Here is a 17,028-nt window from a genome sequence, read left to right as displayed (position 1 = left end):
TAGACCCTTGGTATGCAAACAACCTGCTGAGGTTCTACCTATGTCCAGAGTTGCGAAGAATGGGTCTGGCCACGTTGCTGTGGTTCATGCAGAAAAACACCCTTGACCACAAATCCATCAGGCAGTGGTCCTAGAAGCCATGTGGGAAAAGGAGATGGTAGATCCTGTCGGATGGCTCCCTGAGCAGACTGTCAAAGTCATTTGGCAGAATGCCTCAACATCAGAACTTTCAAACAAGCGCCAAGATGTAGCTTGGCTGGAGGTGAGAAAGGCCCTCCCCGTCAGATCTTTCTACATGCCCAGAATTTCACACCCTCTGTACATTGCCCTCGAGGTGGCTGTGGTGAAGAAGAGATCATTGTTCACTTCCTCCTGGAATGTGCCTTTGCAAAGAAGATCTGGAGAGAGATGCAATGGTTTTTGTCGAGGTTCATCCCGAGCAGCTCTATGACGCAGGGCTTTGTGCTCTCTGGGCTGTTCCCAGAGATGCACACTGAGACAAACTTCAATTTGGCGAAAGACACTCCTTGGTCTACCCGAAACTTGATGATCTTCCAATGCAAGAAGTTATTCATGACTGAGTTTTGCAGACTGGCACATTCCAAGGTTCAGGACTATGTGCTGAGGTACGCACTAAAGCTTGAGGCAGCCGCCTCAGAGGTGCAATAGGGAAAGGCCACTGTCTAAGGCCTTTCAGCCATAGTATGCAAAGGGGCTAGAAAATTTATAGAACACCCTCAGGTTAAATATGAAAACAAAAGTATTGGAATTTTTGCGAGGAATATGTTGTATGAAGGAAAGTTGAATTCTATTGCACTTTTTGTAATTTTTCAATATGAAATTTTTTGCCCCCAGGCCGTATGCCTGACATGAATGTATATGGTAAATATCAAAAGAATTACAATTGTATGGAGGCACCTAGGGGTGGAACATCCTGTATGGAGACAAGTTGAGTTTTATGGCACTTTCTGTAATTTTCAAGTTGAAATGTTTTGTATGTACTTTTACAAATTTTATAAATTAAGTATATTTTTGGAAAATCAGTAGTCATATTGAACTTGTACAGTGTTCAGATGTGACTTGTCACCCTATGGAAGATCCCTCACCACAGCACTCCAATCAATGAAAATTCCCTTTGTCCTATTCTGTATTTCTGCCATCTCTATATCCATGTTACAGGCAGGAAAAGGAAACCTGCCATGCCTACCCATTCCAGTCAATCACAGCTGCCACTGTCAACTGATCACACAGAATGGGAGGCACTTTATGTACCTATTCATCTGTGAAGGGAACACTCAGCTCCAGTCGTCCTCTCGTTCAGTACACCAAGCTGGATTTTCCCAACTGCCTGCTTATCTTCTCATACTTGTCCAGTTTCCATCTATAGGAATTATTGGGCTGCTATGAGTGAGGGATCTCTCAGGCTGACCATTCAGTTGAAACAACTAGGCAAAGCTATTAGCTTGTGAGCTCAGCCCTCAGTGTTCCAATGTGCTATTGAAGAGGGAAGCAGTTTGGTTTGCAGGACAATGAAATTATTCCAATGCTGTGATGTGGGAGATTGAAAATATTTGGAGTGTTTAATAGGATCTGTGGGTTTTCTCACTTTTAATTATAGGGAATCTCAAAGTCTGGTACGTTGGTAATATTGAGGCAGTTTTAAGCATGTGTCTGCTCTTTGTCTCACTCCATCTACTTTTCCTACAGGTAGTTGAGAACATCATTGCTCGAGAATGTGAGGATCGAAAGGATTTGAAACTCTGCTTAGCAAAAGCAACTATTGAGGTATTAAAAGTGGACAGCTTGATTCCACACACCAGTGCACAATGTCATTCCAGAGACTCAATATAGCTTGGGCAAGCACTTAAAGTTGGTGCACAGTGCAGTTGTCATCCAGTCCCTGTTCAGACTGCACAATTGATATACTAATAGTTTTGATGGTAAATAAAGACTCTACTCCCAGGGTGGGGCCTGCCTTGAAGAGTGTACAGTTTGGAGAATTGGGCATGTGGGGTGGTGGGTGCTGGGTTGATGGCACTCCTGATTTTTCACTGTTACAATGAGTATTTAGAAAAGTGGGAACATTCAGAATAAGGTGCAATGACTCACTGTATTCACTATTTCAATCCATACTCTCATAGAATCATACAGTAGAGAAGACAGTCAATCAACTCATTGTGCTCTTTGAAAAAGTTAGCTAAACACTCCCACTCCCTGCTCTTTCACATAGCCCTGAAAACCCTTGCTTTTCAGGTATCTATCCAATTCTCCTGAACTTATTGTGTGAGATGCCTTTGAGGGAGCAGACTCTCACCATTTCAGGAATTTTCAGGTAAATTTACAATGTAAAATATTTGGGACTGTTTTGATGTGTCAGTATTTTTAAATTGTCAGTTGATTGAGAGTATTGATAAGACCAGGTTTCACTGTAGTTCTTTCAGGGCTACACTTTCTGCTTCAATAAACCTGCAGAAACCCACGAATGAACTGAGATGGTTGGCATATTGTGTTGGTGGTTTGCTAAACTGCAGCAAGCTTTGGAGTAAAGTGGTTTGTACCCACTGCGAGTCCCCAACCTTCAGTGGAGTCAAGAAACGAGATGGTCAGATTGAGGACACTTCACTTCAGGGAAGGGTGAACCACTTGGAGGGAGGTGGGAGAAGGGAAAGGGGGGACAACAAGAACTAAAACCACAAAATGTTCAAGAGGTCTGGCATCTGAAAAACAGAAGTTAATATTTCAGGTCAGAAGCTTCAGGTTTGTCACAACGAAGAGTTTTTTTTATTTGTTCTTGGGATATGGGCAAAGCCAGCATTTGTTGCCAATCTCTATTTGCCTCTGAGAAAATGTTGGTGTGTATATTTCCAAATCTGATTAACTTTCCAGTTACATTAAATGCTGCAGCTCCCACTTTGTCACATTTCTTTTCATAGGAAGACTCAATTTCTAATCCTCTGGGAATCTCCAACTACAGCATTTCCCCAGCTTTTAATGGGACTCACTGAAGCATCTGTCAAGAGTCAAAGCAAGCAAGCAAAGCAAGCCCTGACACCACTCAAAACCTAAAAGCTCTCCAAGGAAGCCAGCTATGGTGATTTTCTGCCTCTCTTGCATGTTGAAGGCAGGAGTGAGTTGCTGTGCAAAGCTGATCAGATGAGGTGTTACTGTGCCAGTGTGCAGCAGCACCCTCTCATGGTGTTTTCCTGAACTCTTGATCAGCTCACAACATTTCTTCTCTGCCTATTCACCCTTCTCCATTATCAGGGCAGCCTGAAATACCTCAGTAGAGAAGTTTTCCAAACTTTTGGACTTCTAAGAAAATCCCTCGGGAGCTGGATGAGCACACAGGGACTGAGGCGAATCAGCAGCATGCAGTAAAACAGGGCGTATAGAAGATTTAATACTGTTTGTAAATCAGAGTTCCACATCATTTCACAAAGGTACAGATAACATAGCAAATGCTCTTGAGTTGCTGAACCTTTCACTCCCTTGATAGGAGATCGTTAGGAGATCGTTTGCTGTCATTATCGTTCAATAATTTTGGATGGAATTTTCCCATCCCGCCTGTGGTGGGTTTTGTGGCGGGTGGGAGCAGAGAATCCAGCAAAAAGTCAGAAATATGCTGGTGTAAAAACAGCTTGCAACTCTCGATGGTGGGTTTATGGCAGGTTGGTTATCCTGCCGACTAGTGGCATGAGCGCCATTTGCATTCATGAACAACTCATGAATGCTCATTAAAACAGCTGCTCGCTGTAATCCTGTCATGCCTTCCAATCTTGTGTCATGCCAGTGGGAAATTACGTCGGCCTCAAACCCAATTGAAAAGGGGTGGCATGCACAAGTCGGACCTCAGTTCACTGGTAACTTTGGGGTGAGTGCAACATACAGAGCCTACAAGCCATAGCGCTGCGCCGGTCTTGTTGCGATGAACACCACTCTTCTGGAGCTGTAGGATTGGTCTGTTCCTGCTCTTTGCGTACATTGTCCCGAAGAACACCACTGTGCTGTGTTACTCATGCAAGCCTCCACTTTCAGAAACTAGCATTTCTTTCGTGGAGGGGCGTTGGGGTGTGAGATAAGGGTGGTGTTGATGGACACAAGGTTGGCAATGGGGAAGGAAGCTATGGAATGGCAGTGAGGAGGGAAGGTAGAATACCTTCCTGGGGTTGCCCTCTACCTTCTTGTTGCCGCAGGAGTGAACAGGAATCTGCTTAGAAAGAAAGGAGGAAGACCTCCTTGTGATGAAAGCCACTGAAAGCCAATGGCTTCATTAGCACTGTTAAAGGGCTACTCAGAACTCAGAGGCTTCACATCACAGTTGCTGCATCTCAAGAGTAACAAATAGGAATGTAGAATTAGGCAATAGTGAAGGAGGCACTGCTGTATCCTATATGGCATTCCATCAATGAAGGCCTGTCACCTGTTTACCAGATTGGACACTCCTAATGAGCCAAAGGGTATCCACTCACAGCAGAGAGATGGGAACACCGCCACTTGGAAGTTCCCCTCCAAGCCACTCACAATCCTGACTTGGAAATATATCGCCATTCCTTCATGGCTGCTGGGTCAAAATCCTGGAACTCCCTCCCTAACAGCACTGCGGCTGTACCTTCACCACATGGACTGCAGCGGTTCAAGAAGGCAGCTCACCTTTCAAAGGGCAATTAGGGATGGGCAAGAAATGCTGGCCTGGCCAGCGATGCCCACATCCCGTAAATGAATGAAAAAAAAACTGGGCATTAATATGCCACATCAGAGATTGGAGGTTAGGTCACTCATCTCAATTAAATATTAACATCCCACGCAGGGCTCAAGATGTTACATATCTGTGATGCCATCTTGGTCACCTCAATATGTCTGCCAGTGTTTCAGGGACAAGGCAGCATCAGCTGCCATGCAAGTCGGGCAGGAAAAGCTATGGACTCTTACAGTTTCCATACGTTTCATCTTCTGAGCTTCACTTTCTTGCTCCTTGAATAATTAACATCTTCAATGTTTCCTTTCTGAGAGAAGGCAAAAGCACATTTGAATCTAGGGCTCAAAGCTATCTTTGTCAGGGTCTTAATGCAATGGAGGAGACAAAGGAGGGAGAGGCGACTCCACGCGCAGCTCCAGCAGGAGGGACATGGTCAAGCGGAGCCACAGCATGAACAGGAGGGTCAGGAGGAGAAACCCAGACACAGGGGCGACTCGCCAGACCTAGGGTTTACAAATGAGTGAGAGCCAATGCTGTTCACGTCTGCGCTTGTCCCATGCTCTGGTACATCACATATGCCACATTCTTCGCGAAGACCTGATGCCATGCAGAATTGGAGGGTATCCCCTGCCAATGGATTTGAAGGTGACTGCAGCGCTAAATTTCTTTGCCTCTGGTCGTTCCAAGGATCAGCAGGGGACCTGTGCAGCATCTCTCAGTCTGCAACACATCAAAGCATAAAGGAGGTCACAGATGCCCTTTACAGGAAGGCCCATCATTATGTCGGGTCTGCTCTGGATGAAGACGGCCAGGCTGCGAGATTCACCGGCTTCACTGCCATCTCAGGCTTGGAGATAAGGGGTACCCACTGAAATGCTGGCTGATGACATCGGTGCATTGCCCTCAGAAGAGGTACAACGCTGCTCACAGCTCCACACATTATAGGGCAGACCATAGGGCTTCTGAAGATGTGCTTCAGATGTTTGGACTGCTCAGGTAGCTCACTCTAATATACCCCTGACCGGTTTCCTGCATCATCTCCATATGTTACACTCTTCACAATTTGGCAATGCAAAGGGGTGGACCCCTGCCAAAGGATGAACTGGAGGAGAATGAAAGCACATTGGAGGATGAAGATCTGGAGGCCCAGGAACCTCAGGAGGCTGCAGAGGGTCAGTATGAGCGTGATCTCGCCATGGAGGAATGAAGACGTGGAGACGTGCCCGTGATACATTAAATGATGACAGGTTCCAGGAAGAGTAAAGTTAAGTGAGGGCAAATGGCCACATCTCTCCTAGACCTCAGTGCCAGTTACTTTCATCTCAGGGGATGTCCACCCACTTGCAGCGAGAATGAGTCCTGTATTCATATTTGCGCATCCTGGCCTCGTGAATCATCAGGCCATGATCTTTGCTTTAGTCCGTGGGGTCCTGTGAGTGAGCTTACTCTAGGAACAAGAGCGATGCGAGAGAAGACTTGAAGCCTTCGCCACCATCTAATGATGCAAACACTGCTGCGACTGAGATATGGACATGCCTAGGAATCTCCTCCTCCGCGCATGTCTTGTCTTCTGCCACTATCACTGAGGAGACACAAATGCTGCTAGAATATCAGTGCTGATGAGCTGCCCTCACTCAATGGTGTTCCTTGAGGAAGAAGGAACACTTCCATCACACACTTCAAATAAAGATTTAAACACATCTCCCTGACATCACACAAGGTTGTGGAGACTAGTTCAAATGAGGCTGAGATCACAGGAATGTGAATCTCGCAGTGGGACACTATCACTGAGTGGGAGGATGGCTAAACCTCGACATAAAGGATTTCAAAGAACAAAATCACGTCTTCAGTTGTCCAAAACATTCACATAACCATAAAATGTATTCACAAAAGTGCAATTTCTTTACATGTATAGCACATCCATGACTCAAAAGTGACATGAATTTTTCCTAACTTTCCTAACTCTACCACTACACCTGAGCGCAGCCCCATCATCCACAGCAGAGGTGGAAGCAGCCTGCTGACTGCTAAGTCCTGATGTCTGTGATGATTTTGGCAGATATCCTCTGGTGGCCAAAGGCCTGGAGGGCCCAGGCCTGATAAGGGTCACCTGCTCAGGGGTAGAAGCACCCTCGGCGGCCTGAGAAGCCTGAGAAAGTGAGCCCAAGCCTAATCTGGAGTGGATGGAGTCATAAGCAAAGGGGGCTGTGAGCAGCTGCACATCCTTGGAGTGTCCTAAGAGGAGGCCCCTGGGGTGTCCAGCTGACACTCACCCTCTCTGTGGGTGCCCAAGGGCCCACCCTGACTCCTGCAGGAGATGGCCTACCTGGAGGGAGGTCAAGGCGCCTCGTCCCCACGTCGCCTATGTCTTGCTGGTGTCCACCAGGGTATGCGGCCATGGAGTGCAGGGCTGAGCGCAAATCTGGCAAGACCTGCTGGACCAAGGTCTCCATGGTGATCGCCAGCAACCTCGAGGTGCTCACATATTGGAGCCACGACATCGGATAGAATGTGGACGGATTCCTCCATTGTTTGCTCTAGTCTGATGAGTGACTGTTGAAACTCTGCCTGATGTTCCGCCCGTGCCTGTCGTTGCATCTTCAGAATAGATTTGACAGCTGCTTCCAGAGGCTCATCATCTGACTCGCACTGGGTGGCTGGTCTCCAGCAGCCCTCCAATGCTGAAAACCTGGGCTGTCCCTGCCTCTGACTGCTGTGGGGACATGTCAGTGAGGTGTTCCCCAGAAAGTGAGCCCGAGCCTAATCTACATCTATGCCCCACTGAGGTGTGTGTCTCTGAGCTGGTGGAGGGTGCGTGTGAGCGCTGTGAACACTCTTCCAGAGCTTCCTCTTCAGACATGGCCTGGGGGCTCGTACTGCTGCTTGACTGGCTTGGGGGCCTCGATCTGCTGGTGCCTAGAAAATAGAAATTAGAGCTTCAGTTAATGAGCATGAGCTAGATAAGACTGTATGGGAGTCACTGTGATTGTCAGGATTTGATGAAATGATGGAGCTGTGATCTGCACAAGGTGCTGTGAGAGGCTGATCTCCCCTTCCCCACTCGAGCTATCCCTGTCTTCCCCAGCCAGCTCGGCAGAAGCCTCCTCAAACTCAGTGAGGGCGATGATGTCAGCCATCCCTCCCCCGGTCTGTGATCTCTCACACCTAATGTGTGCCAGCTTGGCCTGTATGAAGAAGAAAGAAAGGCATGTGATGAGAAGGGATGGAGCAGAAGTTGGGTGAGATTCATGTCCTCTGTGTGTGGTAAGCCCTCCCCAGAAGGGCCAGAGGATGGAGTGTGAGCAACATGACAGGTGGGACGGTGGTGATGTGAAAGTCTCTGTGAGAGAATGAGTGTTGATACGTGTTACCCGCTAATGGTTGCATGAGACCCCTGAAGAGAGTAGCTGTTTGAGTGCATGATGCCATGATGAGAGTTTGATATTGGAGGGAGTTGAAGGATGACTTACCCTGGCGGAGTGGATGAGATCATTCATCCTCTTCCTGCACTGGATGGCATTTTGGGCATGGTTGCCAGCAGCTCTGACCTGCTCTGCGATGGTCTCCAAGGCCAGAGAGGTGAGGCTGCTGCACTTCCTGCAGCCATCCCTGGGATACAGGACTTGCCTGTGTGTCCACATTCCTCTAATCAAGGCCTGGAGGACCTGGTGGATGAAGTGGGATGCTGCTTTCTTCCTGAAGCTCTCGGCCTTCTTCTGGCTGCAAGACACCTCTGCACATGCCCACAAGACAGATGGGCTGGAGAGAGTGAGATTATGTGTTGGACTGGCTGTTAAATATGGCGCCCGGACCCTCAACCCTGCCAGCTGATAGCGGGCGGATGAGTCAGCTCCTGACACGCCAGGTGATTCGGCCCAATACTCGCCTGTGCATAGTAATGTCCCTCAAAATGCGGAATCAGGCGCGAGTTCCTGCCATTCCGGCCAGCCACCAATCGGGCACCACCGAAATCACCCGCCACTGCGCTTAGTCTCATAAATGGAAAGTTCTGCCAATTAAGTTATCCAATAAATATTTAGTTGAGGTTTTGGCAAAGGTATTATTTCATTAGTGGTTTGCACACATAAGTAACGTGCTTTGAAATGGAGGTGAGTATTTGATGAGATGGAGCAAAATTGCTGTCACATTGTCGAAAGGCAGAACAGATAGAAAGTTTTTCACCTATGATTCAATAAGTGACTGCAACTGATTGTTCCATAATTAGATCATCCCAGGGATATCTGCAAGGCTAGTTCCAGAATTTTGACTAAGGACCTCTATCACAATAGAAGCCATGCAGGAAGTATTGTGGGGCTGCTGATCAGTAAAGTCCATTACAATGGTGAAGAGTCAAATGTTCATGTTGTTGTGAGTCATGTATTGTGACAGAACTTTGCCAATATCGGTGAATGCTTCAAAGACAGCTTGACCGCTGAGGTGATTTAATTCATTTGCTCATATGGAGCATGAACATACAAAAACTGAGGGACTGATGGGCTGAAGGATCATATAATAGTCGGGTCAACTGATCTGTAAATTCTATGTAATTTGGAGGGTTACGACAGATTGTCATCTCCCTTAATACAAGTTTAAGGGCCAGGAAATACTGAAATACCTGACTGATTAATGTTCTTTATTGATCAGGACATTGATAAATATAACCCATGACATGCAGTGCCCACAAGTTTGTTACCAAGATTATGGGCAGGATTTTGCCCTTGGTGAGGGTGTTTAGCGGGGGCGGATAGGGGCGGTCGGGAAGCTGACCACCGCCCGCAATCAGCTCCACACCACTATTTCACACTGGTGGGCCAATTAAGGCCTGCCCTGCGTGGATCGCGAGTGGCAGCGCTAAGTGCTGCCTGTGCAGGCAGGGGGGAGGAGGGAGAGCCAGACCTTGCGTGCAGTTCACGCATGCGCGAGAAAGAGTGCTCCAATCTCCCTGAGGCACGGAGCTGCCTTAGGGAAATTGAAACACTGTGTAAAAAAAAAAGAGAATTAAAAATTTAATAAAATGTCTGTCACATGAGCTGGGACGTGTTTTTAATTCAAAAATAAAGTTTTTATTTAATTTTTATTTGCTTTAGGATACCGTATCCCGCTTGTGGACGGGGTTTCCTAAAAAATTTAAAGGCCACTTGGCCTTTTCGCCTGCCCACCAACCGTTAGGTTGGACGGGCAGTGTATATTTGAATTTAATTAGATTGTTAATGGCCTTTTAATTATCGATGGGCACGCAGCCGATTCTGGCGCGTACCCACCAAACGAAATATCAAGAGACTGTGCGATGACGTCAGTACGCACACCCGACGTCATCATGTGTCATTTTATGCTCGAGTGTGTCGGGTGCGCACCCACACACCGAGTGTAATATTCTGCCCTATATCACAAACAGTGAACTCATTGAATCCTTAAGTGTGTCACTGACTGTTCACAATGGCCTAAGCAAGACAAAGTAAAAGCCCCTAAGGGGCTGTGGTGAATTGTATCTTTACCAAGTTAATTATAGCTCGCTAGCACAATGTTTTAATTAATGCATTTGATCTACATGTGGTTAATATGCAGGTGTTTGCTTGATATGTCAATAGCCAAGTGGCACTATTGCTTCATTTCACGATTGTTATGGACAGGAGAGAGACAGACAAACTTCACTGATTCCCTTTTACCACCTGACCATAAGCAGGAGGCATTTTGATTTAGTTTTTAAAAATAAGATGTGGCATGTTTTCCTAATCCCTCAGTTTTTCTGATCCAATTTACTAATAATCCACAGCAAACTCAAGTTGGGAGTAAGTCAAGAAGGTTAGTTTATTTTCCACAGTCAAAATCGAGTAAAGGAGTGTTCACAACATCCCACTCCAAACACACAAACACAGTAAAAGGGGAATAGAGAAAGGGAATTTTAAAGTACAAGAACCACTGAAATGAATATTAGTTCACGTGATTTCCAGAGTCCAATAAATAATTCTTTCACATGGGTGTTTGAGTTCAGATGGCTGAAAACTGGAGTTGTAGTATTAGCTTTTCAGTTAGTGCTGATACCTCAAGGTGAAGTAGGTACACAGAGACTGAGTCTGTTCTGTAGGTGATGGTACGAAGCTGTCCAGCAGAGACAGGCTTGTTAAGCAGGTGGTTGATCCAGGACCCTGGAGGGTCCTGCTTCTTGGTGGCTCACCAGTCCGATGTTAAAACAGCAGACTGACTAGTTCTCAGTTCTCAAAGGCATATAGGGATTTCAAAATGGTCACGAGTCGTGTGACCTTCCTTCTCCACAATGACTTCAAAAGGGATGTTTATCCAGCAGTTGGAATTGGCTTTAATTTCAATACTGATAATGTCCCACTTATTAGTTGGTGAAAGAGTTACCATTTATGTTGATGGTCTGGTGTTTGGAAAGCCATTGTCTAGGCAGACTCACTGACTCCGCTAGCAAGATGATCTTATGAGACACAAATGGCGTCTCTGTGGTTCCCTTTGAAATTGGTCTGGACAGTCCCAGGTGTAATATGAGTCTGCTAGCAGCTCTCTGAGGTTGGATGTGCCGGCCTCTTGGACTTTTGTGATTACAAGTGGTCTGTACATTGAGGTGGGAGATTCCAGAAGCTGAGGAAAGAGTTTGTTTGTTCTTCAAACTCATGTGGGTAGCTCCCAGACAAAGGGCCAACCCTGTGGTCAGATGACTTGTAGCAGCCATCTTCTGGTTGTCCAGAAGAAAATCTATTTTTAAAAAAAAGTAGCAATAAGGCTAAGGCTTTGAGCATACAGTGTTGGATTTCTTTTTCTGTCATACAAACCCAACAGCATGCGCACAGCTCTTTTCCACTATTCATTGTTCTCTCTATAGGAGTGACCACGTGTGGTAATCTGATGTGCAATACACCTTTAAGAGAATGTGAGCAGATTGACCACATGGTTGTATTACCCAATTGCTGTGCAGCGCAGGCTACACAGTTGTTAATATATTGTTAATCGGTAGTTTTAGAATTGCATTTGGTTGAGAAGCACACGTATTAGTGCTCCATTCCTATGTTAATAAACAGCATGTGCTTCATCTTACAATGGTCTCTTCATCAGCATCATCTTGATTAGCAACTCACTTATCAGTAGGTAGGCGTGCAACCGTGTTCACTGAGCAAAGCAACCCATTAGAAAGAACATAACACTACGGCTGTCTGATTTGGCCTTCATTGAAACCTTTCTCTCTGATATTTATTAGGAAGGGGGCTATTTATACCTTACATTGCCATTCTACACCCAGACTTTCTGACGCCATTCCCACCCACTGTAATTCCCACATCTCTCCTTGCTTATTCCTAATTGTCTCAGCATTCAGAGAATAATGACATTCTTATTAACTCCTACCACGACTACAGAGTAGTTTGATCTTTGTACATGACTATATCTCCTCGTGTGTTAACTCTTAGTTTGGCCATTTCTGACTAACTTAACTTCGTTCTTTGGTCCGTGACCACATCTCTGTTTACTATTCTCTTGTTCTGGGTTAGCTGTAGCGCTATTCCTAAATAACTTGAATAACCACGATAACTGTGGTTGGTTATTTCTCTCCTAAGCCAGACAGCCTATGCTTCATCTGTCATTACCTCCTGAGTTTGGGTGGAAAAACCTGTAATAGTTTCTCTTACTACTAGTCCTGGAACTTGCATTACTTTGAATTCTCCCAGAGAAAGTCAAGTGAAAATTGAAAGTTACTTCTCCCATTCTGGGTGGATGTTAATAGCTGTGGACTGCAGTAAGCTCAAAGCATGAGCACCTATTTTTTTCCTGATACAGAGAGGGAAACATGGTCAATATGGGGACATAGGAACAGGGGATCATTTAATCCCTTGCCTGTCCCACCATTTAGTCAGACCATGGAGGGTCTGTATCCTGTCTCCATCTACCTGCCCTGGTTCCATATCCATTAATATCTTTGCCAACAAAAATCCACTGATCGCAATTTTGAAATTTTCAATTGACTCCCCCAAGCCTGAACAACTTTATGGGGGAATGTTCCCGATTTCTACTCGCATTTGTGTGACATTACCTCTGAATGGCCTCACTCTAATTTCAAAGTTATGCCCCCTTGTTCTGGATTCTCCAGTCAATAATAGTTTCTCTCAACACCATTTCAAATCCTTCAAACATCTAACAAATCTCATTTAGATCACCCCTTAATCTTTCTATAGTCAAATGCATGAGATGTGAGAATGTTTGAATGCCACAAAAGTTCATTGTCCTCAGCTTTCTGTTTCTGTGTTGTCAGGTACATCAAAGATTATTATCAAGGTGCAAGTGCACCGTATATTGATCACAAACTCCAGTAGGAATGGCCAAAGAACATCGTTTGTTGGCATTGTCGCCATCATTTTTATCAGGTCTTTCCACAGTGTCCTCTAAATCTTTATCCATGACCATACCTGTCGTTACATTGCCAAACTCTTCTATTTTCCATGTCTTGTTCTCTTCACCGAACAGAGCACGTTGTTTAATAAGTTCAATCATGTGCTTTCCTTTCTCCAGCTTGGATAACTGTGACTGGGCATATACTAACCATAGACTGGCTATATTTTCTGGATGGGGTGATCTTCAGTATCGCCACTATTTCCAGTTGAATGTGGCATTCATTGATCGGGAGTGAGTTCCAGACACCACCACCCTCTGGTTGAACAAAAATTCTCCTCAGTTCCTGCCTACTCCTTTGACTAATTACTTGAATCTATGCCCCCGGTTATTGCTATTTTTGCTTAGATCCTTTCTATCCATTCCATCTAAGACTATTATAATTTCATACACTTCAATTAAATCCTGTTTTGTCTTCCTTTGTTCAAAAGAAAACAACTCCAACCTATTTGAAAGCAAAATACTGCAGATGCTGGAAATCTTAAATAAAAGCAGAAAATGATGGAAATACACAGTAGATCTGGTAGCGTTTGTGGAGAAGAACAGTTTATGTTTCAGCTTGATGACCTTTCATCAAAATTTATGATGAAAGGTCATCGACCTGAAACGTTAACATTGTTTCTCTCCACAGATCCAGCCTATCCAATCTTTCTCAATATCTGATATTCTCAATTCTTGGCAACATCCTCATAAACCTCTGTATCCCTCCATTGAGATCATACCCTTCTGTAAAGTGATGATCAGAACTGTACGCAGTACTCTGGCTGTGCTCTAACTAGTGTTTTATACAGTTCCAGGATAGCCTCCCTGCCTTCTTAACCACCTTATTTCCCCACCCTGCCACTTTCAGAGATCTATGGCCATGCTCTCCAAGGTCCCTCTGTTCCTCGATACTTCTCAGTATTCTACCATTTATTGTGTATTCCCCAAGTGAATTATCTCACGCATCTCCAGATTGAATTCCATTTGTCAATTTTCTGTCCAGCTGACCAGTCTATTGAAATCTTCCTGCAGTCTATTGCTTTTTTCCTCACTATCAACCAAATGACCACACTGCCTCCTCCATAAGGAGAGTGGCGACTCTCATGGAGAGGCAGCTCCAGGGACAGAATCAGGGATTCCTGGGGTTGCGCTCGGACCTGTAAGCTCTCACACAGGCATTAACCTCAGATGGTCAGTGTCAGTGTGGGAGATGGATGAGGCACCCGGTATCTCAGCTAGGCTCCCGTCCATCAGTGGTGAGCAGGGAGGTCCACAGTGACATCACATTGGCACATGAGCTGCCTGTTATCTCTGCGGGCTCCTCTCAGGGCGCTCTGGATGACAGCAGCAGCTCCTCCGCCAGTGACCGTGGTGTCTGATGATGCTGCAATGACTGGGGAGATGCCAGCCGTGGCACTGGCCTCTCCCTCCTAGGCAGGGCCAGCACAGGCTCCACTGGCCAGAGGACGACTGCCAAGGTCATCAAGGCCAACAAGACAGCAGAGTCATCAGGCTGTCTACAGTGAGGGGGGAGAACCAAGACGGAGCACTTGCAAACGTAAGTTAAAGGCACTATGAGCACAAGAGGAACAGGTCACGGGTGATTTTATGTTCATTTATGTTTACTTAATCTATACTGGTCTGGGAATGAAAACCAGAGAAGTTTATGTGAATAGTTTGGAATTGTCAAAATGAGATAAATTTTGTTTTTGTCATCATGGCCTGAGCATGCATCACCTTTTTGTTTTATTGGTGCAGGGTACGCCAGTATGTAATGCTGGACATAAGTGGCTCTGAACTTTATTGCACAGGCACTGAGTTTTCTTTGTATTCAAATGAAAGGGTCCTTTCAGACATCCGGGATGGAGGAGGCAGTCCTGGCATGTATTTGAAGCTGATCTTTGGTAGCCTAGCTGAAGGAGCGTTGGATCAAGGCGACCCTGGTGTCCCTGCCTCCCTGGAGGTTACCGAGGTCTGGTTCCATGCACTCAGCATTCTCCTCACCATGCTCATCTTCGGACTCACTACTGGACTCGTCATCTGTGGCGGATTCATCATCTGTGGCCTGTGGAGCTGCGTCAGGATCCTCTTCCTCCAGTGGTTCCCCCTTGCCAATGCCAGATTGTGGAGAGTGCAGCATGCAACCACTATCAGTGACACCCGCTCTGAGGGTAATTGTAGTGCTCACCCTGAATGGTCCAGGCAACTGAAGCGCATCTTGAGAAGACCTATGGTCCTCTCTACCACCGCCCTTGTGGAGGCATGACTCGTATTGTAACGCTTCTTTGTCTCTGTTCTTGGGTGGCGGAGAGGCGTCATGAGCCACCTTTTCAAGGGATAGCCCTTGTCACCCAGCAGCCATCCATCCAGTCGGGCTGGAGCACTGAATAGCCTTGGCACCTGGGAGCGTCTGAGGATATAAGCGTCATGGGTACCTTGCACAGACTTGCAGAATCTGCATCCTGTGGTCACACACTATCTGCACGTTCATGTAGTAGAAGCCCTTCCTGTTGACGAAGGTACCCGGCTGACCCGCTGGTGCCTTGATGGCCAGATGTGTACAGTCGATGGCACCTGGACATGGGGGAACCCAGCAATCGCTGCAAAGCCTCTGGCTCGCTCAGCCTGGCTGCCCTCGTCCGTGCGGTAAAGAATAAAGGTCAGTACCTGAAAGGACAGAGTTTCTGTCACCAGCCTGACATAACTGTGGACAGCTGATTGGGAGACTCCACACAGATCCCCTACTGAGCCCTGGAAAGAGCCGGAGGCATTGAAGTTGAGGACCACCGTGACCGTCAGAGGCACTGGCATGGGGTGTCCACCCTCACAGTTGGAGATGATCTCAGGCCCAAGCATCTGACAGATGGAAGTCACTGTCTCTGTTGAGAGACGGAGCCTCCTTTGGTATTGCACCTCGGACATATTGAGGTAGATGCATCGCTGCCTGTAAATCCTGGCAGCAGGATAGCGACGTCTTCTGCGGCCCCTTCCGCCTCGGACTACCTGCTGGCCCTGCCCCCCTTGTGCCTGCGCCTCTCCTCCCACAGGTCCCTCCCCTGGAAGCTGCATTGAGACACGTGGCCTCCTCTCCCTTCTGCCCCTCTCTTCCTCCTCAGAGGAGGTGCCTTCAGCAGAGACCACAATTCCCATTACCAGGGTAAGGGAAGGCTGCCTGATACCTGGAAGGGTCCACGTGGTCTGAATCCTCCGGGGGCCTTGGAGACACCAATGAATCCTGAAGTGAGGCCTGGAAATGCTAATAATGAAGCCCGGAACAGAGATGATGCTGCCAAGTACCAATAAGCAACCAGCTGCAAACTATCTCCAAAACTCCTCACTACTCACACTGGCAATGCTGCTGACCCTTTTTATCCCACTTTTGGGTGAGCTTTGTGAAAATGTCGGCTGGCCGCCTGCCCGTTTTACCTGTGCGACAAGCAAAAGATCGCACGGACAAAGAAAAATCACAGTCAATTAGACTGTGAAGGGCCTTAAAGTGGCCGCTTAACTAATGGCGGGCGCTGCTCTGGCACCCGCGTGTGCCCGCCGAGCGAAATATTGTGCGATGATGTCGGGACGCTCACCCAACGTCATCGCACACTATTTTACTCCCATTCGGGTTGGGCAAGCACCTGCCCATGAGATAAAAAATTCTGCCCCTGGTGTTCACTGATAAATTTTCAATCTTGCTTGTATTAGTGATTTAATTTCTCTAACTGTTTTACTTCTTTACAAGCCATAATGGCTTATTTCTCCAAAAGTAGTAACTTCTTCTTTAAGTATCAATTTGTTTTGGTTGTAATTCCAATTTCTTTAATTCAAATTGCTCAAAAATCTAACATTTTTAGATGACGTAGTAGACTTACTAATTCTTCAGTTTTTTCTTTACTCATTCATGGGATGTGGACGTCGCTGGCTGGGCCAGCATTTATTACCTATCCATAACTGCC

General features: G+C 46.4%; 1 protein-coding gene across 2 annotated transcripts in view; it reads left to right on the top strand.

Moving 5' to 3' along the window:
- Positions 1–17,028, top strand: part of LOC144685692 (coiled-coil domain-containing protein 183-like) — a 122,489-nt gene that overhangs the window by 23,655 nt on the left and 81,806 nt on the right. For both annotated transcript variants that reach the window (XM_078550486.1, XM_078550487.1), the window contains exon 3: positions 1,708–1,785. In XM_078550486.1, the coding sequence (XP_078406612.1) occupies positions 1,708–1,785 (78 nt within the window). The remainder of the gene's footprint in view (positions 1–1,707; positions 1,786–17,028) is intronic.

This window comes from Cetorhinus maximus, chromosome 10 (assembly GCF_964194155.1).
Source record: "Cetorhinus maximus chromosome 10, sCetMax3.hap1.1, whole genome shotgun sequence".
Lineage (NCBI taxonomy): Eukaryota > Metazoa > Chordata > Chondrichthyes > Lamniformes > Cetorhinidae > Cetorhinus > Cetorhinus maximus.
Note: the sequence above shows the minus strand (reverse complement) of the source record. Positions and strands in the feature narration are given on the sequence as shown.